The sequence below is a fragment of the Pelodiscus sinensis genome, chromosome 5 (genome assembly GCF_049634645.1).
Source record: "Pelodiscus sinensis isolate JC-2024 chromosome 5, ASM4963464v1, whole genome shotgun sequence".
In the NCBI taxonomy this organism is placed as follows: domain Eukaryota; kingdom Metazoa; phylum Chordata; order Testudines; family Trionychidae; genus Pelodiscus; species Pelodiscus sinensis.
Genome location: NC_134715.1, coordinates 15,302,727 through 15,330,010, shown reverse-complemented (window position 1 = coordinate 15,330,010; position 27,284 = coordinate 15,302,727). Strand labels below are relative to the sequence as shown.

At 42.6% G+C, this 27,284-nt stretch overlaps 1 protein-coding gene across 10 annotated transcripts in view; it reads right to left on the bottom strand.

The window, feature by feature from the left end:
• LOC102463931 (putative E3 ubiquitin-protein ligase HERC3) overlaps nt 1-27,284 on the bottom strand; it is a 114,534-nt gene that overhangs the window by 10,199 nt on the left and 77,051 nt on the right. For 6 of the 10 annotated variants that reach the window (XM_075929572.1, XM_075929569.1, XM_075929573.1 and 3 more), the window contains 12 exons: nt 22,013-22,124; nt 20,968-21,157; nt 18,311-18,474; nt 17,631-17,744; nt 15,354-15,377; nt 15,177-15,266; nt 11,681-11,851; nt 10,749-10,892; nt 9,118-9,284; nt 7,825-7,891; nt 5,964-6,046; nt 421-604 (listed from right to left, as the gene is read on the bottom strand). In XM_075929572.1, coding sequence (XP_075785687.1) covers nt 421-604; nt 5,964-6,046; nt 7,825-7,891; nt 9,118-9,284; nt 10,749-10,892; nt 11,681-11,851; nt 15,177-15,266; nt 15,354-15,377; nt 17,631-17,744; nt 18,311-18,474; nt 20,968-21,157; nt 22,013-22,124 — 1,510 coding nt within the window. Of the gene's footprint in view, nt 1-420; nt 605-5,963; nt 6,047-7,824; nt 7,892-9,117; nt 9,285-10,748; nt 10,893-11,680; nt 11,852-12,278; nt 13,361-15,176; nt 15,267-15,353; nt 15,378-17,630; nt 17,745-18,310; nt 18,475-18,575; nt 19,060-20,967; nt 21,158-22,012; nt 22,125-27,284 lie in introns of those variants that run through there. The other 4 variants (XM_075929576.1, XM_075929577.1, XM_075929575.1 and 1 more) reach the window with 3 other exon arrangements.

Below are 27,284 nucleotides of genomic sequence, written 5' to 3'. Positions count from 1 at the left end.
CCAAGGGAATCAGCAAAAGGTGTTATATAATGAGGATAAAAGTTCCCAGAAGAGGTTGAGGACTATACCCCATCCCAACTCCTTGCAGAGGACACCCAGTGTAAAAATCATGGCCATACTTAAGACTACAATGTGATACATGATCTGCTAAGTACGTATGTGGCCCCTATTCCCACCATCTCTGGACAACTCTCAATCTTCAGTGGATTTTTCCTCCCAACACCAATTGTGAGGCAAGGCAGTGCTATTACCCTCATTTTATGGATGAGGAACTGAAACAGAGACTATATGATGAGCTCAAGGTCACATATGGAGTCTGTGTCAGAGTAGGAAACCAGTGTCCCAGATTAGCACTGGTACATTCTTACTGGTTTCTGTGTCCATGAAGACAAACAGAAAAGATGCGCCATGTCAACTTACCTCTTCCAATTCCTTCCAGTTGTAGTTGCTGTTTCCTACTACCATGGCCCTCAGCTCTGTGGGCTGGAAGAGTTCCAGGACCTTTCCTCCACACACCTTCAGGAAGCCAGTGGAGAAAGCAATATACCACTCATGGACTGAGAGACTGAAGATGTAATTTAAGTAGGCATCAACAAATTCCTGTCTAGTGTATTGAGAGAAGGGGAGGGAAGAAAGAAGAAAGAAAATACTGTTATTCACATTACTGAGTTTTAGTCAAACTCAGTTTTATTAGGAAGTGACCATTCACACTGTGGGCTGGAAGCTACAGGGACCCAATCAGGTTTAAAAAGAGGGCTCCTGCCTATTGTGAATAAAATGGATACACTGTTCAGAGGGCCTGAATGAAATGCTTGTCTCGAGGCTCCCAGTAATGGTACACATGACTGTAAAGTAGCAGATAGCAAGAGGCACTGTAGACTTGTTTGACCTCAGGCAATGGCAGTGGAGACTTCCTCAAATCACTCAGCCCAGCATTTCCTGCTTTCTCTGGCCTGATCTGCTGAATCCTGATGCCCTGAGTTGATGCTCTACTCAGGACTGGGGGTCAAATCAAAGTGACAGAGACAATGACCAAGATTTTCAAAAAATAAGAGCCTAATAAGTCCAGATTTAGGCACCTGTCTGACATAATTCACTGGCAACTGGTGGGTGTGCAGCACTTCAGAAGAGCATAACCTGGAATTCCTATTTTTAAAAGCCTTGATCTAAACATACTGTAATACCCATCTCCTTCCCATTAGCAGGAGTGCTCTGCGTGCTGAGGGTTGTGAAGGGAAAAGATACAAGGACATTCAAGAGTGAGACACATCCCAGTCACAGCTAACCTAACAAGACAGAAAACAGCAAAAGGCAAAGAATCTGATTCTTAGTTATACTAAGATCTCATTAAACCATTTTGGCAGTGTAAAGGACTCGCAGAGACAAAAATTACTCCCTGAGAATTTAATATCCTTGACACAAGGGCCTCCATGGTCAATGCAGAACTAGTGCCAGAGCTGTATACCAGCCTTGCTTCCACCCCTAATGTAGAGGCTATGCTGAGAGTAGGCTGGAGGACAAAATAGGAGAGCTGAGAAGGAGAGTGTTGTGGATCAAGTGCCCAGTGCTATGGCTATTTCTGGCTTTTTAAGAATTCACAGTGGGGCCCTAGTAAACAGAGATGATGTTCAAGACAGCCCTGAGACTGCTCTAATTTACACAGAAGGCCAGGCAATGTGAAAGAAGCGATTCCGTTGAAGTGTTCATTCTTACAAATAAATGTATCTTGTGAAATTGTCTTAAATTAAAAGATGCTAATATGGTTAAGTGAACTCATGCAACATTGGTGAATGCCAGAAGAGGGCGTCATGGTTCATACACTAGGATAAAGTGAACAGATGGCTCATCTAGAAAAGATTATAATATTAGAGCATTTCTACACAGATTTTGCTGCAGCTTACTAAATAGGTAGACACACCAACAGAGTTCATCGTCTTCTTTCATATAGCATTTGAAAGCAACCGTCTAGGATTATAAGTGAATCTTGATATTCAAAAGCTATTCTAATGCTTCTGAGATAGGCGGGTGGGACCCCGACTGTACATGGTAATGGGACAGTTGTCCATGATGTGCCACAATTTGTTGATTCTTTGATTCTCCAATTGTGGAAGAGATACTCACACCTTCCACGTGTTGTCTGAATGCAGCTGAGTGCAGTCCACTGCCAACAGAGTTAAAGTGATACAACCCTACTGTGAATGTATTTCTACTGATGTAAATGTGCTTATAAGAGTATTGCTTGTTAGAAACACCTCAATCGAGCATAACAGGGTCCACACAAAAAAAGGGGTTATACCAATTTGAGTGAATTTTTCTTTTTAGTATTCAACTGGTGCCTGCTACTTTTTGCCAGTCTATGAGAACTATACACCCAGTCCGCACTGCCTAGGAGGCGGCAAGCGGCGCAAGCGCAGGTCAGAAAACCCCAGAGGAGCAGGGAGAAGCCGTGCAGCCAGCAGTGGGGAGAAGTGCTGGTTTCCTGTTCACAGTACTGCTGTTCTCCAGCTGCCAATTGCGCAATCACCCTCTGTTTCTTTGGAGTCTTCCAGCCAGCATTTCCACTGCTCACCACCTGCACCTTTTGCCTATTTCCCTGGGGCTGCAGCTGAGGTTCTGTTGTAGGTGCAGATGTTTGTAACTCAGGGAGTGCCTGTATTCAATTAGGAGTACAACCTGACCACGGCATAAACATCCTGGGCAAAAATCAGCTTATTCATCCATCAGCTGCCCATCATCTAAACTACTCGACCCATATTCGAACACTTATTTAGGCTGAACAGACTAAGGACACTGGTCACTTATCTTTGCACAGTTAAGGCCTTTATGTGGTTTGAGTACAGGAAGCACTTTGGCCTGTCTCCACAGCCTGAGTATTTGTACTGTTAAGGTGGATAATTCTGTGCTCTTGTGCTCTAGGGTTAGTAATAGTTCATTAGCTACCCCAGCTGCCTTTCCACATTTCAAAGTTTTCATTGCTATCATGAGTGAGTTTCAGAGTTTTGATAACTATCACTATGATTTAGGTGTCTCTCTGAGGAGAAAGTGAAGCTCTCACTGGATTTGTTTTGTTTCACATTGTGCCCTGTGGGCTGGGTTCCTGTTTAGGATCATAGATAGAATCCTAGGGCTGGAAAAGACCTCAGGAGGTCACTGAGTCCAATCTCCTCTAAGAGCAGGACCAACCCCAACTAAATCATCCTAGCCAGGGCTGTGTCAAGCCAGGCCTTAAAATCCTCTAGGGATGGAGATTCCACCACCTCCCTAGTAACCCATTCCAGTGCTTCCCCACCGTCCTAGTGAAATAGTTTTTCCTAATATCCAAACTAGACCTCTCCCACTGCAACGTGGGACCATTGCTCCTCATTCTGCCATCTGCATGCTTTTTGGCAATTGTGACACAGGTTTGATGTTTCAACCACCAGTCTCCTTCACTCACACCACTCTTTTCTCATCTCTCCCACAAGCATTTCCAGTGGTTTATTCACCTAGGAGATCCAAGTCAACAATTCTGAATCTCTTCTATATTGTTGGTGGGTTTATTCTGAAAGTCTAAACTTATAATGTCCAACACCCCCCCCCTCCCCCGTGATGTTCTTTAGACAATCTTCCAGACCAGCAAGACACATTCTGCAGAGTTTTCATGTGTCAGAATACTAATACAGATGGATTCATCCAAATCAGAGGTAAAGCCTTCCCAGTCAGTCTTTGTGAAATTGAATCTTGGTAGGTACTATGTTTTCCTGGGCTGGAAGCAGCCTCTATTGTGACATGCATTGACCTTTGGGATAGGGATAGCTGCCATAACCTCCCTGCTTTTCAGAAAGGAATCACCTGCATTTTCAGAAGTGGCAAGAGCTAGAAATATATTTTCCCAATCTTGTTCTTTGGAAGAAGTATTTATTCAGAGGTCATACAGCAGAGTTGAGTTGTTTGCTGCACACTCTTCAGCTTCTCTTCATCGTTGTCATTGTTGGAGTGTCCCTAGGTCATTCTGTGACTGTTGAAGTTGCCTATAAAAAGGCATGTTTTTTTCTGTCAGGTGACAGTCATGCAAACTGTTCATGGGTAGTTTGTAAATACAAACTACTGCTCTTTGGCCAAGTTGAGACATGATAAATTCCTTTATATCATGGTCTTTCATAACAGTGTTTTTCATCAGTTTTTTATCACATTCAAGTATTGTGTTGCCATAAATGCTGCCTGCAGCATTTGTACCAATATAAATGACAGGGATGTTTGGTGTAATTATTTCTCTCTTGTGCAGGCATGCAGTGTCTATGTTCATACCAAAGAGAATGGCAAAGAATCTCTCCACACTGGATCGGAGGATTTTAAGTTTCATCTTTGGTTCAGGTATAGAAAGGGCTGTTTGTATTGATGTCTGTGTCTTCTATTCCAATCTTGACGCAAGTTTTCAGATTTGGTTTCCCCCACAATCAGTTGCAATTGGAGATTATCAGATGCATTAAGGACTTAAGTGATGGACTGGGCCTTATAGTGAGAGTGCAGGTGAGGGACATACACCAGACTTTTACCAATGGGAGAGTAGGAAGTTAAGCTCTTTTGAAAATCAGGTCACACATTTAGATGCCGAAATGGGCTAACTTCTTTGTAAGCTGTGCAGCTATGTGGCCGCACAGCGATTTATTGCACTCCACTCAGAGGCGCAGAGCTCCCATGAAGGTGGGAACTTATCTGACTGACTAGGGACAGGGACAGCTGAGCAGCTTTCAACAGAGCTGCCTAATTCAGATGGAGGAGCTCAGAGAGCAGGTAGGGAGAGGAGATGGGAAGGAAGGAATAAGTGGCTAGGGCAAAAGTTGTAGACTAAGGGCATTTGGGGAGAGGAGAAAAAGGAGGGAGTGACTGGATGGGACGAGTCAGGGGAGGGGAGTTTGGAGAGTCCGGAATGTGCCAGGAGAGAAGGTAGAAGCAGAAAACCAGCATTCTCTTCTCCTGAGCTAGGAAGGGGAGGGGGAGAAGCTGACTGTATGGAATAGGTGGAAAAAAGTGGGGGATGCTGGCACTGGGGTGAGGTGGAAGTGGAGAGTTTGTGCCATGTCCTAGGGTGAAGTGGGGGAGGGCTGGAGAGTTTGTGCTGTGCATCTGGTCCTAACTCCAAGCTACACAGCTGGTGCCTGCAAGTCTGAGAAGGAGGACTTTATCCTAGCCCCCAGCTAGGCTGGAGGGAGCAGATTGAACAGCGGTAGATGGGGGGGAGTGGGTGGGTGCTGGCATCTGTGCAAGTTGGGGGGGAGTTTGTTGAGGTCTCTCCCAACTCACTTGCTGTGATCCAGATGGCAATCCTCTCTGGCTAGGTTGAAGGGAGGGAGGGAAAGCAGGCAGCATGGGGGTGGGGGGGGCGGGGGTGCCAGGGCATTTGTATGATTACATTTCAAACAATGTTTACATAGGTTTTAATGGCTTAAGGCAAGAAAGAAAACGATTCTTTTAAACAGAATTTTTTGGAGAGTTGCAAATATCTAAAACTCTGATATTAATGATTTTTTAAAATCCTGTGTTACAAATTAATACATGGCAAATTGTATTGAATTAAGGCCGGATCTTTGTGGTAAAGTTCTGACTTTTATGAATCAGAAGAAGCAAGTACCAGATGTGATGCTAGTTCTTTTATAGGATGAAACCTTATTTGCAAGCTCTTTGAAACATGCATCTGCATGGGTGGCTGGTATGCTATGTGTGAGAAGGCACAGTCCACAGATAAAAGTTCCCTGATCCTGCCCACACTCCATCCCTAGAATGCCTACTTGTCCCGCCCAAGCATAGAAAATGTTAGAGGGAACACTATAAATGGGTCTCATCTTTTGAAACTGTAGCCCAATATTTCCCCTATTTTGACCCATCTATCTCCTGCCTCAGTTCATTATTGTATAGCCCTACCCATAGGCAGCACCAAAAAAGCAATTTTCAGTTGCCATTGCTGCTCAATTATAGTAACTCACCTATTGTCCTTTTGCACCGCAATTTTGTCTCCTTCGGGTATTAGCTTTTTCTGCTCTGTCACGCCATAACTTTCTCTGCATATCTATGTTATTAAAAAAAGGTTGTTTTTATACTCTGTGTGTCACCACACAAGCTTGAGGAATGGACGAAAGGTTCTTTCATTCATTCCAGATAAACTGTGCAGCTACTGACAAACAAAGGGTGAACAAAGGAGGCAGGAAAAACAGACAAGGTAAGTTAGAAAGAAAAAAAAAACAGATACCCTGCTGTTCGTAAATAATTTTTCATAGACAACACTTGCTCCTTAGACAACAATTTGCAATCAAGGCCAAATGCAAACCTGGAAGACAACCAAGCTATACTGTCACGCTGAAAAAGAAGAGACGGATACCCTCCAAAAACTACATTTAACCAATGCTTAACAAAATCTTCTTTCAATAATGATAACACAGGATGCTCAATTAATCTACTCACATAGTAGATTAGCAGACAAAGTCAGAATGCCATACATAACTGCATTATTTTGAAGTCTTTCAATTAAAATGTCAAGGGCCACATTTTTAGCCAGCCAGCACAAATGAGCCACAAAACAGATCTCCTTCAGACCTTTTGGGCAAAATTATGAATCCATTTCAAAGCATGAAAGAATTCCTTTTTACCTGAAACCAAGCATAAGAGAGCTTGGGTAAAGTTATACAAGGCTATTTTAACTGTTCATTTTTAGGTGGATGTGATGATCAGTGCTATATGACCTCACCCTGAATTGTAGAACAAACCTGTGTTTAGACCCAGAACTGGTTAGCTCTAGAGATAAGGTCTATAAGACAGCTTTTATTTTAAAGCTTAAAAAACAACAAATAGTCGAATAGCACTTTAAAGTCTTTAAGGTGTTGTTTTTTAAGCCTTTCTAGTTACAGACTAACTTGGCTACCCCTCTGAAGCTTTATTTTAAAAGTTCTCCTTTTATCAAACAACACAAAAGTCTAGCCTTCTCAGAGCACAGTAAGGTAGGTAAGGTTTCTTCACAATATCCATCCCAGAATCTAGCCATATCAACTCTAATTACTACCCTTTAAGAAACAAGCTTTCATGCCTTCTCTTTAACAACAGGCATGCTCAGATGTTGCACTAATGCATCCACCTCAACCTCTGACACACCTCCATTTAAACAGGAAGTTGATAAGTGCCTACCTGTAAAGTTAGGGCCTACCCAGAATATCCTGATCCAACTCAGACCATCTCAGCCAGAGGCCTGCCAGTGAACCATAACCATTTCTATCCCACTGCAAAGGCTATCAATTGCATTTATAAACTGGGAAACAATCTTTTGGGGCCTCACTATTTCAGTCTGCCAAAACCAATGTTCTAGTCATGTACTTCAGTGTTCTGACTCAAAGAAGGTTTGACACAATCATAATAATAATATTGTTCACTGTAAATGTTTGAAGACACAAAAGGAATCTGCACTTTTTACTAAAAACAGAATGACAGAAATATTCAAGAGGACAGAAGGTATAATCACGATCCCTTCTGACCCTAGGAGTCTATGAGAAGGAAAAAAAAAGACTGAGATGGGGTAACATTTTCAAAAGCAGCCAACTGACTTCATAGCCAAAACCCCATTTTCAAAAGGGATTTTGGCACTTACATCTCACTGAGAGTCACTCCCAGAAACAGACTCCTGAGTGCCTAAGTCATTTCTGAAAATGGGAGTTGGATCTATATACACAGTAACAGCAGAATACCTGTGAGGATTTTTAATATTTCTACAATACGCAGCACACATTTTATGGGCTTGTTTGGGTCCACGCACCCACAGAACAAATCATATAAATGACAAACATTATTAATTCTCCTCACTGTAAAGGTCAGGCAGAATGTTTCTTCTACATCATCCCCAGGATAATCTAAAAGCTGCTGAAGACTCCTGCAAGAGAGGTAGGGGAGGGAGGAGAAAAAGACAAATCAGACATCCAAGAAGCAGTACTATCTGTGTTTCAAGTTTAAAGGAAGAAACCCCAGCAGTGAAAATGCATAACATTAAGTCAGAGTAGCAGGCTAAGACAAAGATAAACTCTAGGCTGCCTAAAGGAGGTCGACTACTAAATGTCATACTACTAATACTCAGTCTAGTCCGTGGCTGACGAGAACAGGAATCCTGTTGAGTGGTCCAGTGTTTGCAAAAAAGCATTCCATTTTTAGCTCTGGAGGATGACAAGATAGGCATGAGGGCTGCAGAAAAGGCAGAGGAAAGGGGGAAGACACACACTATAGCCCTATTTTTTAGAGTCCTATTGATGTCTCCCAAAATGTGGCTGCAGGACTCCTGTATCTTTCCAGCCCCTCCCTGTACCCCATCAAATCTTGTTTAAAAACTCGGAGCTAAAAAAAAAAAGATCACATAGTAACTGATAGCAGATGATAATCCATTCAAGAATCTCATGTAACATGACACTCACAACCTGCTAGGAGCTAGGAAAAAAACAAGGCAGGAGAAGCAACTCTTCAGTGTCTACATCTCAAGAGAAGCCTTTTCTTCTTAACATCTGACTGTCTTTCTAGCCAGTTATCATCACGGTTGCTCACAGAGGCTTTGACAGAGATCAGAGCCCTATTGGGCCAGGCAATGGACAGATGGCAAAGCTTATATTATAGAGAATTTACAGACTAAACAGATGAGTCAGACCAAAAATGGGGTAACAGAGGCCAAGAGAGGCAATGTCACTTGTCCAAGGTCCCCAGGCAGGCCAGCAACTGAGTTGGAACGAGAACCCAGATCTTTCTAAACCCCCACATACATTCCACCACATCCCTATGTCGCCACTGGACAACAGTGAAGTGCAAAAAGACAAGCAGCCTCCTCCCCCCCATGATTCTACTCCACTCTGGTCCTGATTCAGCCAGCCTCTTATGCATGTGAGAGGGCATACTGATTTCAATGGGACTCCTCACGTGCTTAGAACTAAGCACTTTGGTGGAACAGGGCACCTAGAATCAACTACCTGATCAAGACAACAGGTCATTTATTTAACTAATATTAACCAGTTATTAACCTGTTTCATATATGTTGTCCTCTAACAAGCACTTTCTCCTCCCAGTTCCCGCAAGAAGTCGGAACAGAACAGTAGCCTAAATAGTTCTTCAGCGTTATACCTTCCTTCTGTAGGAGACAGCTCCTTTAAGTCTTCTAAGCAGGGCTTCACATTCAACAACTTTTTGTACAGGGCCAACGGGAAATGGAGGTCTACCACAGTGAAGTTATATATAGCAAGTCCACATACTATGCCAATCAAGTGAAACCAGTTGTGCTCTACAAAACACTTCAAACACAAAGAGAAGTCACAATTAGAACAAAATTAATTGTGCAGCTTAATGTACACAAATATATATTCCCCCTGCAAATATACATACATTGGAGCAACACAATTTGGACCCAGGTTTTCAGCCCCCAAGCAGCTCCCCTAGAGATATGGAGTATTTCTGAAAACACAGCCATTTCAGTTAATTGCCAAAATGGAAGCTAAGCTCCTATGAACATCTGGCCCTCAACTGTCAGCATCTTAGGGCCAAGACTGTCCTCTTTGATTGTTTGGATAACACCTCCTGCACAGTAAATGGTACTGTAAATCATTATTTATAATGTTATTCTTAAAGAACTGGCCCTAGATACTGGAGAGGAACAGATGTAAAAATATCACTTGTAGGCTCCAATCCTGCCATGAGCTCCCTGTGAAAAGAATACCTAATCCACACAGACTGGAAGGGTTTGAAGCCTTAGCAGCAGAATCACCGCTTTACACTGTTACAGACAAATTTCAAATATCAAAGTTACTTTTAATCTATTATACCATTTGTACATCCCTCAAGTTGGACCCCCCCCCCCCCCAAAAAGCCAGGTTCCCAAGGCCACAATGTTTCCATTCCTAATACTGTAAGTCACTGTTTCAAGCCAAACAAACTAGCCTATTTTCATTTAAAAGTCATGCATAAGAAAACGGTTATTCAGGAGCTTACAGGCAACTAGTGAGGTGTTTCATGTCCTTCTTCATTGCTGTTTAGTTAAAGATGTGTGCATCAGTGACAACAGTGATGCACAAACCTCGCAACCATATGAACAAAATATTTTCACATTTAAACTACAATTATTCTTAGCCTTTCAGTACACTATCCACTAAAGTAATTTTCAATTTTGCTAGCTAAGAAGAGAGTGAAGCATCTCCTGAATAATACTGACATTCATTCCACACTACTCAAAATACCATCTGCAGAGGTAAGTAAGTCAGAATAACTTTGTTGTTATAATAATTATATCATGGCTTCCTGGCATTGCACATTAAACAGCATTAATGAGATACTGTAGTGTACTGATTGCAATTATACAAAGAGCAGAAATTTGAAGTCCTTATGGCTAGAAGTCTCTGATTTTCTACATCAAGTTTATAGCTAAGATGTTAAAATATAAAATTAAGCAATTAATACACACCATTCAATTGTTCTACCCTTATCAATTACAACAGCCTAAATTCTCAGTGTTAACAGTAAAAAGAATCTATTTTCACTTTCATTATTAACCACCAACTAAGATTTTATACATTTTTGTCTAATGGATTAATACTAGACAAATAGGACTAACTGGCATAGGTCTACTGAAGTTAATGGTCCTAAATTAATTTTCACCAGAGGAGGAGAGATGACCTTTCTTGCATCATGGGGGAAAAAAATGAGAAGCAGCTTATTTTTTCTCACTAACTTCATTGTAGCACGTGTGCTCTCACAAGACTCACCATATCTGAAAACCACAGCAGGTTTGATTCGGGATAGAAGGTGAACATTCCATAAATGGGATTCAAGAGTTCTTTTAGCAACAAGAGAAAGAATTCTTTTGTGACTCCTCCAGCGTCAACAGCCTCCTCCCCATCAAAGATCACCTGCCATGAAAACAAAGAACTGATCAGGATGCCAAATGTAACTGTAGATTAGAAGCATCAGCTTTAACCATAGGTCATGCAAATTAATAACTGAGACATACAAAAACAACTTCAACAACAGGTCTGTTTCAGTGCTTTGTGTGTGTAAGGAAGCGAAGTACTAAGACAACTTTTATTTTTAATTGGATAATTCAATAAATAATCAGCTTCCCTGTGGGCAACAGCACAGGCCCTCCCCACAAGTAGAAGAACAGTTCTCTATTCAGAGGTGTTAGGGGGACTGATACTAGCAGCTGTTGAATTGTGGGGCTTCTCAGACATAGAACCCACTCATTATTTAGTTCTTTCTTCAAAATGGCAAAAAGACACTGAACAATCTGTGTAAAAACAAGATACTTGTTCTGGAGTTTGTTTTTGCTTTGGTCTCACACCCTACTCCCAACTCACCATCCACACCCAGATAATAGCCACAAAATGGAGTCCTCCACAGTAGATGCCAAACCCCTTCCTGTGGCTTCCTTTATTTGGTTTTTTTACAATGAAGAAGGAGAGCACACAGAGTCAACCAGTCCCAATAAAGCCTGCTGATGAGGAAGCATGCTGACTCATCCCCTCCTTGGCTGGATAATACCTTGCTACTCGTTATAGCCAAGGAGGAGTCAGCATACCTTATTTTGAGTTCACTGTGTGTGTAGCAGGGATTGAGGGGGCATTTTTTTGCAAGACAAAGGAAAAGGAAACAAGGAAAATAAGGAAGATTAGGGGAAAAACTACTGAAGGGATCATACCTTCAGAGGCTTCTTCAAATCAATATCTGAATGAATGCTCAGCTCCCTCAAAGCATCGCCAACCAGGTTGCTCCTGCGGACATGAAGAACTAGGAAAGGGCTTTTGGCCAGCAGAGGCTCCAGAGTGAGAAGCATGAAAACATTTTGCAAATTTGCTCCATTGATTGCCACCTATAAAACAACACAAAAAAGAGAAAAACTAAAAAAAACAGGCTATTGTGGCACTGGTGAGTGGAGACAGCCATACCTCCACCACCACCTACCAGTTTGTAACCAGTCCTTGGTATTCTTTCCTTCCCTCTTGTTACAACAGCAACAACCCTCTCTCTTCACAACAGTATGTATTCATAAATAAACTGCCTCTTAGGAGGCTGAAGTCTTCAATATACAGAACAGATGCAACATAGGAAACTGCAATTCAAGCTGCTCCTATGCTAACCAAACAACGTGTCTCAATCATGACTTAGAAGGACTTCCTCAAGGAGTGAGGTGGTAGTTTAGTCTCTGTGGAGCATTCAACTTTTAGTCCCTCCACAAGTTGAGTAACTACCTGACTGGTATTTGAACCAGCCTGGCTGATTTTCAATAGCTTTCCCAGTTTACAGAAAAATAATGTAATCTGCTAAGGTTTTTTTAATGTGGGTCTAAAGATTTGCATTATCATCATAATACACTGCTAATACACATGTAATGCTAAAAGTTTTTGGTCAAAGATGTTGCAGTGTTCCCCTGTCATAGTCAATCAATGACAGATCAAAACTGTTGAAAATACAGCAGTTGTCTGTACACCAACATGCAAGTGCATTGTGTGAGTGAGAGAGAGGATCTGAGTTATTGTTAGTGGCTGTCAAAGGAGGGGGTCATGGACTTGCCTTGTGATTGGGTGCTGAGGTTGCAAAGGGCTTACCTTGTGTGGGGTGAGAGTGGGTGACTGGTGCCAGGTTTCTTTGTATTTCAATGATCCACCAAAACTAGAGCCACCACTAGTGACAACTGTGGTGGCAGTTTTTAACTGTGTAGGAACCTGTCACTTACAAAATTAGGCACTCTCTTTGTACACAGTCCGCATAACAGCCATCAGATGGTAACAACTTGTATAGCTCGAGAATGCAGGGGAATTATCAGGAAGGCAAAAGCGCAAATAGGAATTGCGACTAGTAAGGGATGTGAAGGGTAACAAGAAAGGTTTCTACAGGCATGTTAGCAAGAAGAGGGTGATCAGAGAGGGTATGGGGCCCTTATTGGATGAGGGAGGTAACCTAGTGACAGATGATGTGGAGAAAGCTGAAGTACTCAATGCTTTCTTTGCCTCTGTCTTCACGGACAAGGTCAGCTCCCAGACAAATGCACCAGGTGACGCAATATGGGAAGACCTGGGGACAGCCCTTGGTGGGGAAAGAACAGGTTAGGAACTATTTAGAAAAACTAAACATACACAAATCCATGGGTCTAGATTTAATGCATCCAAGGGTACTCAGGCAAATGTCATTGAGGAGCCTTTGGCCATTTTCTTTGAAAAGTCGTGGCGATGGGGAGAGATCCCAGATGATTGGAAAAGGGCAAATGTAGTGCCCAACTTTAAAAAAGGGAAGAAGGACAATCCAGGGAACTATAGTCTGGTCTAACCTCAGTAACCAGAAAAATCATGGAGGGGATCCTCAAGGAATCAATGTTGAGGCACTTGGAAGAGGGAAAAGTGATCAGGAATAGTCAGCATGGGTTCACGAAGAGCAAGTCATGCCTGACCAATCTGATTAGCTTCTATGATGAGGTAACTGGCTCTGTGGATATAGGAAAGTCAGTGGATGTGATATACCTTGACTTTAGCAAAGCTTTTGATATGGTCTCCCACAATATTCTTGCAAGTTAAGGGAATATGGATTTGATAAATGGATTTTGCGATGGATAGAAAGCTGGCTAGACTGTCAGGCCCAACTGGTAGTGATCAACAGCTTGATGCCAGGTTGGCAGTTGGTTTCTAGCTTAGTGCCCCAAGGATCTGTTCTTGGACCAATTTTGTTCAACATTTTTATTAATGACCTGGATGAGGGGATGGCTAAGTAGCAGTTCTGCAGAAAAGGACCTGGGGATTACAGTGGATGAGAAACTGGATATGAGTCAACAGTGTGCCCTTGTAGCCAAGAAGGCCAATGGCATATTAGGGTGCATTAAGAAGAGCATTGCCAGCAGATCCAGAGAAGTGATTATCCCTCTTTATTCGACTCTGGTGAGGCCACATCTGGAGTACTGTGTCCAGTTCTGGGCCCCCAACTACAGGAAGGATGTGGACACATTGGAGAAGGTCCAGCGGAGGGTGACCAAAATGATTAGGGGGCTGGAGTATATGACCTATGAGGAGAGGCTGAGGGATTTGCATTTGTTTAGTCTGCAGAAGAGAAGAGTGAGGGGGGATTTGATAGCAGCCTTTAACTTTCAGAAGGGAGGTCCCAAAGAGGCTGGAGAAAGGCTGTTCTCAGTAATGACAGATGGCAGAACAAGGAGCAGTGGTCTAGGTTGGATATTAGGAAAAAGTATTTTACTAGGAGGGTGGTGAAGCTCTGGAATGGATTACCTAGGGAAGTGGTAGAATCTCCATCCCTAGAGGTTTTTACGTCTTGGCTTGACAAAGCTCTGGCTGGGTTGATTTAGTTGGGATTAGTCCTGCCTTGGGCAGGGGGCTGGACTTGATGACCTCCTGAGGTCTCTTCGAGCTCTATGATTCTATGACTTTTGGACATTGGCAACCTGTGCTACATTTTAACTGGTGACTAATTACTAATTAGTTCCACCTGCCATGGTGAATGTTGAAGGAAATGACCCCATTGTTGTTGACAACCACCATTTTTACATTCACAAACAACAAAAGAAAGCACTCTAATGTGCTAACTAAAATGTGGCATCGCTTACATCTACTGGAGAGATGTATTATATCTGACCAACTATTAGCCACCATCCTCCACTAGAGATCTAGATTCCACTCTCTATAGCACATAAGTGTGTTTATGTTGAAGGCCATCAGATGTTAACACTGGCTACAAATTCAGTGCAGATTTGGTGCTTGATCTCATTCACTGTGGTCAAGGGCATAGGGGACAGAACATCACTAAGATTTTTGAGAATCAGTCAATCGATACCAGGATTTCCAGAAAGAAGCCATATTTGATGTCATCCATTTAGTGGAACATAATGAAAATCCCACATTGCTCAATGTATTGCAAGGTGCAAAATACAATTCTGATCACAGTGAACCTCTCCTAATGAAATATCTTTATTTACATAAAGAATTATTGTGCTGTAAGGGTTCTAGCAGTGCCTCAGTGAAATCCATCAGTAAGACAGACTTCAGAAACTTAATAGCTGCCAGACGGCACACAACTACACAAATAATGAAATCCTGCCCAAGTATAAACTATTAGCAAATGTCACCTAAATATGTGGAAGAAGGCAGGAAAGACGACTAGGGATAGGCACAATGAAAGAGAGGAGAGCTGGCTACCTGCATCTGCAATTCAGCATCCGTCTGTAACATTTTGGTCTTGGCTTGAGCATCGAAGATAAAAGGATAAGAACAGAGGGTTACTGCATCCTACAAAGGAGAAAATAAATTTTTAGTTCTTATCTGAGACTTGGACAAGCACTTGCAAACTGAAGAGTCTTTTTTTTTTTAACCTACCTGCATAATAGATGGTCTCACTTTCTGTGGAAAGAGATAAAGACAAAAATTAATTCTTCTGGTTTCATATTCCATGACGTGCTTTTTCAAATGGACTAGGTCAGAGGAGATCCAGTTCCTTTAAACCTGTATCTTCTCAGATGAAAACTCCAGTTTCTTCCTCTTGTAGGAAAAGACTCACAATCATTTCCACTTCTGAGCAGAGGGCCACGTCAAAGCTTTTATGTCAGGTAGGTCTCAATTAATGGGTGAATTTCACTCCAAGAAATCAACAAAATATACCTTATTAACTTCTTAATAGTCCCACTAGTAAAGCTAGAGATGAAGCATTTCACACAAATAAATACTAAGCCCACAACTTTTAAGTTCAGTCAACTACCAAATGCTACAATTTTCATTTAACATATATATTCCTTTAATCCACTTTTCAATAAATGTATTAGGTTTTACTATTAGGGTATGTCTACACTGGCAGCTTCTTGTGCAAGAACAGCTATTCTTGCACAAAAACTTGCCTGCTGCCTACACTACACGAGCGTTCTTGCGCAAGTAAATTTACAGTATAGAGCTGTAAAACAGGGCTTCTTCCAGAACAGTTATTCCTCTCCCCACAAGGAATAAGCCCTCTTGCGCAACAGCTCTTCCACAAGAGGGAAGTGTAGTCAGGCAACATAAATTTCTTGCGCAAGAAGCCCTCACGGTTAAAATGGCCATCAAAGCTTTCTTGAGCAAGAGAGCATCTACACTACCATGTTTGGGCTGGCATTCTTCCCTCTTTCTCAGGGGTGGGACTTGCAGCTGGTTTCTGGGGTACAGAGCTCAGCCACTCCTTCTGGAACTCCTTCCCTGCTATGTCTAGCTCTATAACTTCTAGTATTTTGTCTCAAACACTTGTTCTCCTTCTCTCTTCTACCTCTCCTTCCGTTCTCTCACTCTCACCCCCACCTTCTAACTGGGAGAATTTAAAGGCCTCCAGCAGGCCTGAAGTGCAGTCAGCTGGCCCCAATCTACCTATCTACCTATCAGCTGCTTCTAATTGTCTTGCAGCCCTCCACCTCTAATAAGCAGGCCGTTTACCCTTGATTCCATAGAGCTCTCATACTAATTGGGTAAGGTCCAGCATTCCCTCTAACTCTTCATTTGCAGAATTTATATGTGCACCAGTATGGAGGTGATGTTTGACACGAAGTGTGTGGGAGTGCAGTGGAGGGGTTGTGGTGTCTGGAGTGTGGGACAGGGGCTCAGAGCGAGGGCAGAGGGTTGGGATGTACGGGGTGAGGGCTCCAGCTGGGGACTCAGGCTATATGGTGGGGCCAGGGATGAGGATTTCGGGGTGCAGGCTGCCCCAGGGAAAGAGGACTACTCCCATCCCTCTCTCACTGCAGCAGCTTGAAGCCAAGTAAGAAGTGCCTTTATGTAGCAGTGGCAACTGTAGCAGGGCCAGGCCAGGGGAGGGAAACCTTTGATCCATTTTGTGAAAATAGCCACTATTACCAAGAGGTATTTATTTCATCTGTGTGGTATAATTGACTTGAACCATCCATCATATATCCTTTGGGATTTTAAGGGAGTCTTGCTTCTCTCCTAATCTGCATTGCCAGCAGTGCATGAAATTTCTGGCATATTGGTCAATATCAGATTTTACACAAGGCCATCAGTCCATTTCCAACAGACTTTCAACTGATTGAGCCTTGATGGCTCCCCTTGATCATGTGTAAGATATATAATTTCATGTCTCCTCCATCACTAGCCCTTTTAAAGAGAGATTTCAGAGACAGATCTTTGTTCTACAATGCAACACTCTTTCGTCTGTACTCTCCGGCGCTTTTGTTTGAATCTTTGTTACAACATTTTGTTTTGGGGGTTGCCAGCAGGGTGCACTTAATGTTCTCTATTTAGCTTCTAAGTCAGCCTGATTATTCCGTTCTGCCTTGGGTCCTTTCTTTTGATGATCTTTAACTTTGCCATTTAAAGTTTTACTTATCCTTTTGAAAGGGTGATTATATACAGGTATAAGTCAGCATGTTCTATAGGTATGCCATCTGAACTACACGTAGTATTTTCTTCCCATTCTGAAAGCTGGTCAACTACAGCAATACTGACCCACTGAGAATCAGACTACAATGTTAAATCTTTTTCTAAAGAAACGTTTTTTCAAGTGAAAATATACTAAAGCCAATAAAAATAATAGAATCCTAGATAGCACTATAAATGTATAGATAGCACTGATGTGGTGAAGATGGATAGCAATTTCATAACTCACTAAAAACACCTTACCATTCCTGCTTGTTGCAAGAACCACATAAGATAGTCTTCTTGAATATCCACCAAATTGGAAATCTCTGGGATATAAAACTTGTCATATTCCACATGTTTAATCTTCAGATTCACCTGATTAAGAAAACATTTTTTTTTTAAATTTTAGGGGATATGCACATTTCCCCCCTTTTAAATTACACAAGCTCTTTTTCTTCATTGAGGAGGGATCCACCTGCATGCTTAAAACTGCCTCCATAAAGCAGCTTGCAGGATTAGATCCAATGAGAGCATCAGAAAAGAACTCAGATTTTAGCTTGCATCCAATAAATTTGTTGAACATGGAAATAAGCTAAAATACAATAAAAATTGTGTGTGTGCGCGCGCACACGCACAGCATTCCACGTGCTTTGCCACTGCTTGAGGTATTTACTGAAGCATAGCTATTTATTGAATTGCTTCAATGTTCTATGAATGTAAAAAATGTAGCCTCAAGTTCAGTTTAAGTGCCAGCACTCTAGCCCTTTCCTTGGCTGCAATTAAAAATGGCTCTGGCAGATAACATGGTTCCTCATCCTAGGGCTTGTGAATTAGTATCCCGGGTTGCAACTGCCCTGGCCTTACAACATGGCTAGAAGAATTGGTATGGAAAAGAAATGCTGCCAGTGCAGCATTCCAAAATACACATGCTTGCCTCTTACCTTGTGTAGTTTCTCTAGCAGTCTGAGAGCAGCTGTAATGTAACTACTGAACAGGACAGGGATTAATAATGTTTTTCTTCCATTCAGGAGATAAATTACGGTGCCTTTATAGAGGTTTACTAACCTCAGGAAATATCTTGGGCATACTTGAGACCACCAGTTATCTAGAGGAAAATAAAATAAATATTCTTGTTAGAGCACTTGCTATAGTAGGCATTATAGTGATGGAATCTGTGAAGATATATTATAATACAATATATGGTACCTTCTTTCTCTATTTTAAAGATGGGCTCCATAGTTTCCTTAAAAGAAGCTCTGAAAAACTGACACAAGCAATAATATATATTTTTTTTGTGAAGTAAAGATTGTAAGATTGTAAGCAAGGACTCCTTTACGCAGCAGAGCTTCTGGAAGTTTCCCCACACCACCTTGGTCATAATTTGTATTCCTATTCACTAGCCACATGTCCTGAAGTCTGAAGGGCAAATTACAACCATAATCCAATACTCCAATGATTGCCAATAAGCTAACCCACTTCCAGAGTGGCTGTTGCATGACCTGTCCAAAACACGAGACAGCATAAGCATCACACCCTTGAGTCAAGATGGGCAACAAAGACAACACCATTTAGGTCCAGAATAACTCCCATGTCCCAACTCCATCCTTAAACAATACAGTTCTATTCATGAAATTATACACCGCGATCTGGATTCAAGTTCACCATAGCCGGAGTGTAGTCATTTATATTTCTGCAAGACAAGTACAAAGCAGGTATAAAATGTTACCAAATTGGAATGACACCATCACTTCCTTCAGATCAGATCGGCTACAACTAAAAACAGCTCATTAATGTTTTTCTCAAGCTCTCTCTTTACTCCCCTCCTATGATGCTCATAGGCAATTGGATTAGGAGTCAGCTAAGCAGAGGTTTGAATCCCACGACCACTTAGGGAATGTTTTCTCTTCCCTCCACTCCTATTTCCCCTCTCAGCAATGACCAATTTGCTTGTCAGCAGCCTCATCCCGAGCAGTGGTTGAGCCCACATTGACTTTTGCAGGATTCTTGCTGAAAACCCATTGTTCCTTCTTAAACGAAGGAGAACTGCTCGCTCCTCTCTCTGTATGCATCCATCCATCCCTCTGCCTAGCCCCTCTCACTCCATTTTGCCTGCAGGCTGTGCCTCTCTCCCAATGACCTCTGAAAATCCCATCAGTGTTAAAGTTCTGCCCATACTCCTTATTTAGAAGGGGAGATCTTCCCTAGTCAAATGCAATAACCCCAGCCTACCCTCTACAGCGACACTGCCTCTCAGCTTCTAGTATTGCTCTGCTTGCAACACAGGCCACAACCCCTAGAACCAGCCTGCCTTTAAATTTTGTGAAAAACAAAATAGCATCTGGAATTCAGCCACTAACTTCAAACATTGGGAATAAGCCATTATTTGGGGATTTACTCCCATGGAGGTTTCAGTATTTAAAAAAATAGCTGCTAGCAGGGAGGAGTACAAGCACCCTGTACAGATCTACAGAATCATAGAACTGGAAGGGGCCTTGAGAGGTCGAATCCAGTCCCTCCCTCACAATGGGACCAAGCCCTGTGTAGATCATCCCTGATAGGTGTCTGTCTAACCTGCTCTTAAATAGTGTCAGTGATGGAGATTCCACAACCTCCATAGGCAATTTATTCCAGTGTTTAACCACCCTGACAGGCAGGAAGATTTTCCTAATGTCCAACCTAAACCTCCTTTGCTGTAGTTTAAGCTCATTGCTTCTTGTCCTATCCTCAGAGGCCAAGGAGAGCAATTTTTCTCCCTCCTCTCTGTGACCACCTTTTAGATACTTGAAAACTACTATAATGTGCCCTCTTAGTCTTTTCTTTTCTAAACTAAACAAACCCAATTCTTTCAGTCTTCTATACAGTGCAAGAAACTAGGATTTCTATAGACATTGTTTCATGGATGAGGCACGGCTGGTATTAAGGTCTCTAAGAAAAAAGAGAGTAAGGATCAAGTGTTTGAATCTCAAACCAGCCATCAATGGAGCATCATGAGTAGCACTCAGTACTGGCCTATCAATGAAGCCAGTGCTAGCTCAACAGAAGAGTTAAGCCAAGACGGAGCACTTTTGGGCTATGTCTACACTTGCGGCTTCTTGCACGAGAAATATGCAAATGAGGCTAAGCGAGGAATATTGCCAAGCCCCACTTACATACCTAATGAGCCACCATTTTTGCAGACCTAATGAGCAACCATTTTTGCAGAAGAGGCTCTTGCGTCAGAAGGAGCTGTCTACACTGCCCCTTCTTGCGCAAGAAAAACCCTCTTGCACAATGCTGTTACGCTGATGATTTTCAGGAATAACATCATTGCGCGAGAGGGTTTTTCTTGCGCAAGAAGGAGCAGTATAGACAGCTCCTTCTGGTGCAAGAGCCTCTTCTGCAAAAATGGTGGCTCATTAGGTAAGCAAATGAGGCTCGGCGACATTCCACACTTAGCCTCATTTTCATATTTCTCGTGCAAGAAGCCGCGAGTGTAGACATAGCCTTGAAGTCCTAAATCTGTGTTTTGTGAATGACTCTTCTCCCCCGCTCTAGTGTTCCAAACTGGTAGTAAAGGCATGACACAGAACAAGGTACACCTATGATGCTGATCCCTTACCTAATACTTTGCTGGGGTTGGTATCGAGTCGCAGAATGGCCATCGCCAGAGGAAGTGTTAACGTTATGTAATGCTTCGAGTCTTGAAACAGGGGGAATTCAGGGAGAATCAGGTAGATTCTCATTGCCTCAACATCTGGTGGGGAGCTAGATAGCTGAGGAATCAAAAAGCTTTCAAAACTCTTTAAGATCTGAGGGGAAAAAATGACAAAAGGCAGCAACTCAGCATACATCCCAAAAGAACAATAAGAGGCTTGGCTGGCTCAGTATTCATCTATAAAACTGTGTGCACCACACATACATGCTCACAATCTCTGGCACAAGTCTCATTCCCAGCTCTTTTTTACCCTGCTACGGGAGCTTCCACATGGTTAAGGGTCTGAAGATAACCCACAAAAGCAAGAATGTACTTTGTGAAGCTGGAAAATCCAGGCTGACATTGCTATCTGCTCACACTGCAGAGTGGACTCTGGGAGTCAAGGGCAGCAATAGGAAAAAGGTAACATTTAATCCAGTGTTTAAGATTTTGTGCATTTAAATCTGACATGGATGCTAAAAACCCTTATTGCAGACCTGAACCCTTGTTCTATTTATTTTTGTTACTTTATTATTAGAGTATTGGGGGTTTAAGTGAGCTATTTGTCACTCCACTTTCCAAAACCCTCCTCTAGGTTCGTTTCTATGTGACATTTCAAAATGTGCTACTAAAAGTTCTGTGAAGTAATAAAGTCCTAATTACAGCGCTCTACTATTAAACCTTTTCTAAGACATTCTCTCTCTCTCACACACACACACACACACACACACACACACAGCAACCCCTTTTTAAAAACAATATCATGGACAAATTGTCATCTTGTGAAAATCTGAGTAGCTCTATTGAGATTACTGGATTTTATGTTGATGCACACCAGTTTAGGATCTAACCCGCAGTTTTCAGTAAAAACCAACTCACATATTTAACATTCACACACACACACACACACACCCTTCTGAAAGGACTATGAAGCAGTTATTTTTAATACACTTATATAACACCTTTATACCTGGTCTAGCAGGATGGAATGCTGGGAGTTCATTAGCTTCTCAAAGAACGTTCTGGTGGAATTCAGGTCAATTCCTGGGATTTTGGGGCTGGTTTTAAAATGTTCATCGATTCTAAAACCAAAAACAAGCCCCAAACACATATGAGTATAAGAAAGATACAAGATATACAAGTAAAGTGCACCAATGGGGAAATGGGTCTATAGACAGAGAGATAAGATTTACAAAACTTAGAATCTTCAGCTAAATATAATAGTGCAAGATATATTATTTATTTTATTGAAACAAAAGACAGGACTATGCAACACTTTAAAGACTAACAAGATGGTTTATTAGGTGATGAGCTTTTGTGGGCCAGACCCACTTCCTCAGATCAATTTGTGGAAGAAAATTGGCACGACTATATATATACCAAAGTGATACAATCAAAAAAAAGTGAACACATAAAATTGACAAATCAGATTTTAGAACAAAGGGGGAGTGAGGGGAGGAGGTTAGTGTCTGTGAGGTAATGATATTAGGAGTGATAATTGGGGAAGCTATTTGTAATGTGTGAGATAATTATCACAGAATCATAGAGCTGGAAGGGACCTCAGAAGGTCATCAAGTCCAGCCCCCTGCTCTAGGCAGGACCAATCCCAACTAAATCAACCCAGCCAGGGCTTTGTCAAGCTGAGACATAAACACCTCTAGGGATGGAGACTCCACTACTTCCCTAGGTAACCCATTCCAGGTACTTCACTACCCTTCAAGTGAAATAGTTTTTCCTAATATCCAACCTGGACCTCTCCCACCACAACTTGAGACCATTGCTCCTTGTTCTGCCATCTGTCACTACTGAGAACAGCCTCTCTCCATCCTCTTTGGAACCTCACTTCAGGAAGTTGAAGGCTGCTATCAAATCCCCCCTCACTCTTCGCTTCTGCAGACTAAACAGACCCAACTCCCTCAGCCTCTCCTCATAAGTCATATGCTCCAGCCCCCTAATCATTTTGGTTGCCCTCCGCTGGACCCTCTCCAATGCGCCCACATACTTTTTGTAGTGGGGGGGCCCAGAACTGGACACAATACTCCAGATGTGGCCTCACCAAAGCCGAATAAAGGGGAATAATGACATCTCTGGATCTGCTGGCAATGCTCCTCTTAATGCAACCTAATATGCCACTGGCCTTCTTGGCTACAAGAGCACACTGTTGACTCATATCCAGCTTCTCATCCACTGTAATCCCCAGGTCCACTGGTTGGTCCCCAGCTTGTAACTATGCTTGGGATTCTTCCGTCCCAAGTGCAGAACTCTGCAGAACTCTGCACTTGTCCTTGTTGAACCTCATCAGATTTCTTATGGCCCAATCCTCCAATTTGTCTAAGTCACTCTGGACCCTATCTCTGCCCTCAAGCGTATCTACCTCTCCCCCTAGCTTAGTGTCATTCGCAAACTTGCTGAGGGTGCAATCCATCCCCTCATCCAGGTCATTAATAAAGCTATTGAACAAAACCTGTCCTAGAACCGAACCTTGGGGCACTCCGCTAGAAACCGACCGCCGTCCTGACATTGAACCTGACATTAGCATATTTGTTAAGGCCCATATGTAAAGTGTCAAATTTAAACATGAATGACAGTTCTGAGGCTTCTCTTTGAAGCAATATGCATGTCATTAAGAGAATGGTCATTTAAGGTCATTGAGAGAATGGTCAATCTGGTTAAAATGGCAAGCAACAGTTTTCCCTCTGTGAAAACTCTTTCAGGCTCTTTATTTTTATTCTGAGGTGAGTAAATCTAATATAATTCTAGATGGTTCTTTTTAATACAGATAAATAGCCAACTTAGAAAAAGTAGTTTCATAGAAAGCTTGTTCTGCACACAAGACATATAAATCAGAGCTAAAGCTCTCTGATTAATCAAGTGCAGATTTCCCTTGTCTGATTTGATCCACTCATAAGCATTCTTCAAAGCTTGAATGTCTATTAATAAAAATAATGTATAACAAAGGTGACAAATAAAATTATTTGCTTTATGCAAGAGTGTGCAGGTACTTGACTATCATTTCAAGTGATCAACTCAAAGTAAAGAACTGTGTATTTACATGAAAAGGTTATAAAAGGAATTTGTGTAAAGTTAAGCAGATGCTGGATGGGTTTAATGAATTTCTTGCAGATTTAAATTAAATCAATCAGACAAGAAAAAAAGGACACTTAAGGGTCTGTTTTGAAACTCCTTGAAGTTAATGAGAATCTTTCCACTAACTTCATTGGACTTTGGATCTGGTTCTGAAAGCTGTTATTTTAAACAAATTGTTTTAAAGTAAATTATGTAAAAAGAGTGATGTATTATGGTATTTACTTCATTTTATGTCCTCTAACAAAGACATTCAAAGAATTCAGAGAAAAATATTTTCTCTACCTTTTTGTATATATAGAGATTAAAACGGACAAAGGTCCTTGTAGAGCAAGAACTTTCATGGTCCTCTTTTATTTAAAATACATATTGAGTAACATTTCTGTACATTATGCAACCATTTACCTTGGTGGTTCTGAGCTACAGAAAACTGCTGTCTGATCACTAACTCCATGTTCTTAGCTGCAAAGCCTTTGGTTGAACATTTCTGTGTTATTTTGTGTTACAAATGCTGTAAGCACAATCCCCCTAGCACCTGCACCTTGCCTTACCCCCTGTACTCTCCCGGTGCCGCCTCCTTCCCTTACTGCTCCTGCCCTCCTTGCCCTCTTTAACCCTGGTGCCCACCCCCTCAGCACTCTCTGCCCCAGTTCTCCTCATGCCCCTCTGCACCCTCACACGACTTGCTCATCCCCTGCCTTTCTCATGCCCACCCCCCTCCTTTCAACCTCTCTTCTTCCAGCACCACTCCTCCCCTCTTCTTCCTTCCTCTTTCTCCCACTGTCCCTCCCTGTGTCTGCCCTTCTGCTTCACTCCCACAATCTCCTTTTCTCTCCCAGCATCACCCTGTCCCCTCCTTTCTCGCACCCCTATTGATACTTTCCCTTCCTTCCTCACTCCTGCCCTTTCCCCTCATTGTCTTCTCTTGGCCCCCTGGCATTTGTTGCTCCTCCACCCTGCCCCTTGGTGCCTGCCCCTTTCTTCTCCTGCCTTGGCCCTTTCCTCTTCCTCCTCCCCCAGGACAAGCCCCTTTATCTTATCACCCCACTTTCCCTTTAGGTCTCCCTCCTCCCTCACCTTCTGTCTTCAATGTGGTGGCAGCTGCCCAGTTTGCGGGGGGCTGGAGCCTGGGCTGGGGTGCTATTTTTAATACCCTGGTCCCGGTCCCTGATGCTGTCACACAGCCCAGGCCCCAGCTACTCCCGGGGTGGGACCACGTGCTGGGACTGGAGCTGTGGCCACCTGAAATACTGTTTTTAGTACCCCAGTCCCACGGCCTGCCAGCTCTGACCTTGAAACCCATTTACCTTTCAATCAGTCCCTGATTTCTAATCCATTACCTCAGGCTCTTTTTTAAAAATCTGTTTCTACTACAGGTTGTACTTAACAGTACAATATCTTCAAATTCCTTGAGGGTGGGGGTCCTTCTCAAAGCTGTTCATTGGGCACAGTTCTGTGCATATTTCTATACTGCAACAAGATTAAAAATAAGGAAATTCCTTTCTTTACTCCCATATCCTGCAAACCTCATCCATTCTCTGGAAGTCACTGGGGTTCCTGCTGTTAGTGTGAGGAACTGAAAATGTGTGATTGTTGTAACTTAGGCCACGTCTACACTAGCAGATGTAAAGCGCTGGCAGTCATGGAGCACAGCAGCAAAAACACTATTGGGTGTCCACAGTCAATTGCTGGTGCATTAGTGTGACCACACTCACAGCACTTGCAGCACCTTTTGGAGCGGTGCATTCTGAGCCACTATCCCCCCAAGCACTTCTTCCTCTTCTGCTGCTAAGGATTGTGGGGAGGTGCAGGTCATCCTTGGTCCTGTCCCAAAGCCCCATCGTGCATTGCTTCACATCCCAGCAACACGTTCAATTCCATCCGCATTTTTGGTGCCATCTTTCAACAGCTTCAGTGCTGTATGCTCTGCCTCCTCAGCCTATATACAACACAAGATTTCTTGTGGCATTCATGAAAAGGTGGACCCTAGTGGAACATTGCTTTTAGGCTCAGGAAACAAACCGAGTGGTGAGATCACATCATCATGCAAGTCTGGGATGACAAGCAGTGGCTGCAGAAGTTTCAGAGGAGAAAAGCCACTTTCAAGGGACTGTGTGCTGAGTTAACCCCCATCCTGCAGTGCAAGGACAAGCAAATGAGTCATAGAATCATAGAGAGCTGCCCTATTGGTGGAGAAGCACATGGCGATTGCAATGTAGAAGCTGACTACTCCAGACAGCTTTCATTCAATCACCCATCATTTCAGAGTGGGAAGGTCAACCATTGGACTTGGTGCTGATGGAAGGGTGCAGGTTCAATCAATCACATCCCTCTTTGAAAAACTGTGACATTGGGCAATGTACATGAAATTGTGGATGGCTTTGAACAGATGGGCTTCCCAAACAGAGGAGGGGTGATAGATGGCAAGCACATTTCAATTCTGACACCAGACCGCCCTAGTCTCCATATACATTAACCGCAAGAGGTATTTCTCCACAGTTCTGCAGGCATGTGTGAATCACAGTGGACATTTCATGGTGTGGAGGCAGGAAAAGGGAATAAGGGAATTTGTGTGCAGCCATCTTGGTCTTGTTAACAAGAGAGCAAGAGTCAGGCTAAGTCTGTGGCCTGACAATGCGAGATCCGTAATTAGATGCTGCCTTTGCCTCTCGCCTCCATCCGGAGATAAGGATAGAATTCTGACTCTGGCAGGGACCTTGAGATAAGGAGCATCTGGGTGGAACTAAAATAACTGTTAGCCACTGGTGTTTGTAATGGGAAGGAGACTAATTGTTATTGTTATTATATTTAATAGACAGTATATAAACTGCTTCATAATTGCTTGTATTCAAAGATCTGCCCGGGGGGGGGGGGCCTTACCCCTCTGTCCGAACCAGTTTTTCCCTTGCTGCAGCTCATAATAAAACTGCCTCTGGCTACTTGTTGCTTATAAATGCAGAGTGAGAACACTGTTTTCTTCCACAATGGACATTAATGCAGGTTGGTCCAGAAAAGTGCACGGATATCCTCTTTTGGGACACCCGTCTATTCAGAAAGCTGAAAATAGAGACTTTCTTCCCAGATCATTGTGGAAGAAGTGGAAATGCCCACTGTGATCCTTGCAGACCTTTAATGCTATGGCTCATGAAACCATACAC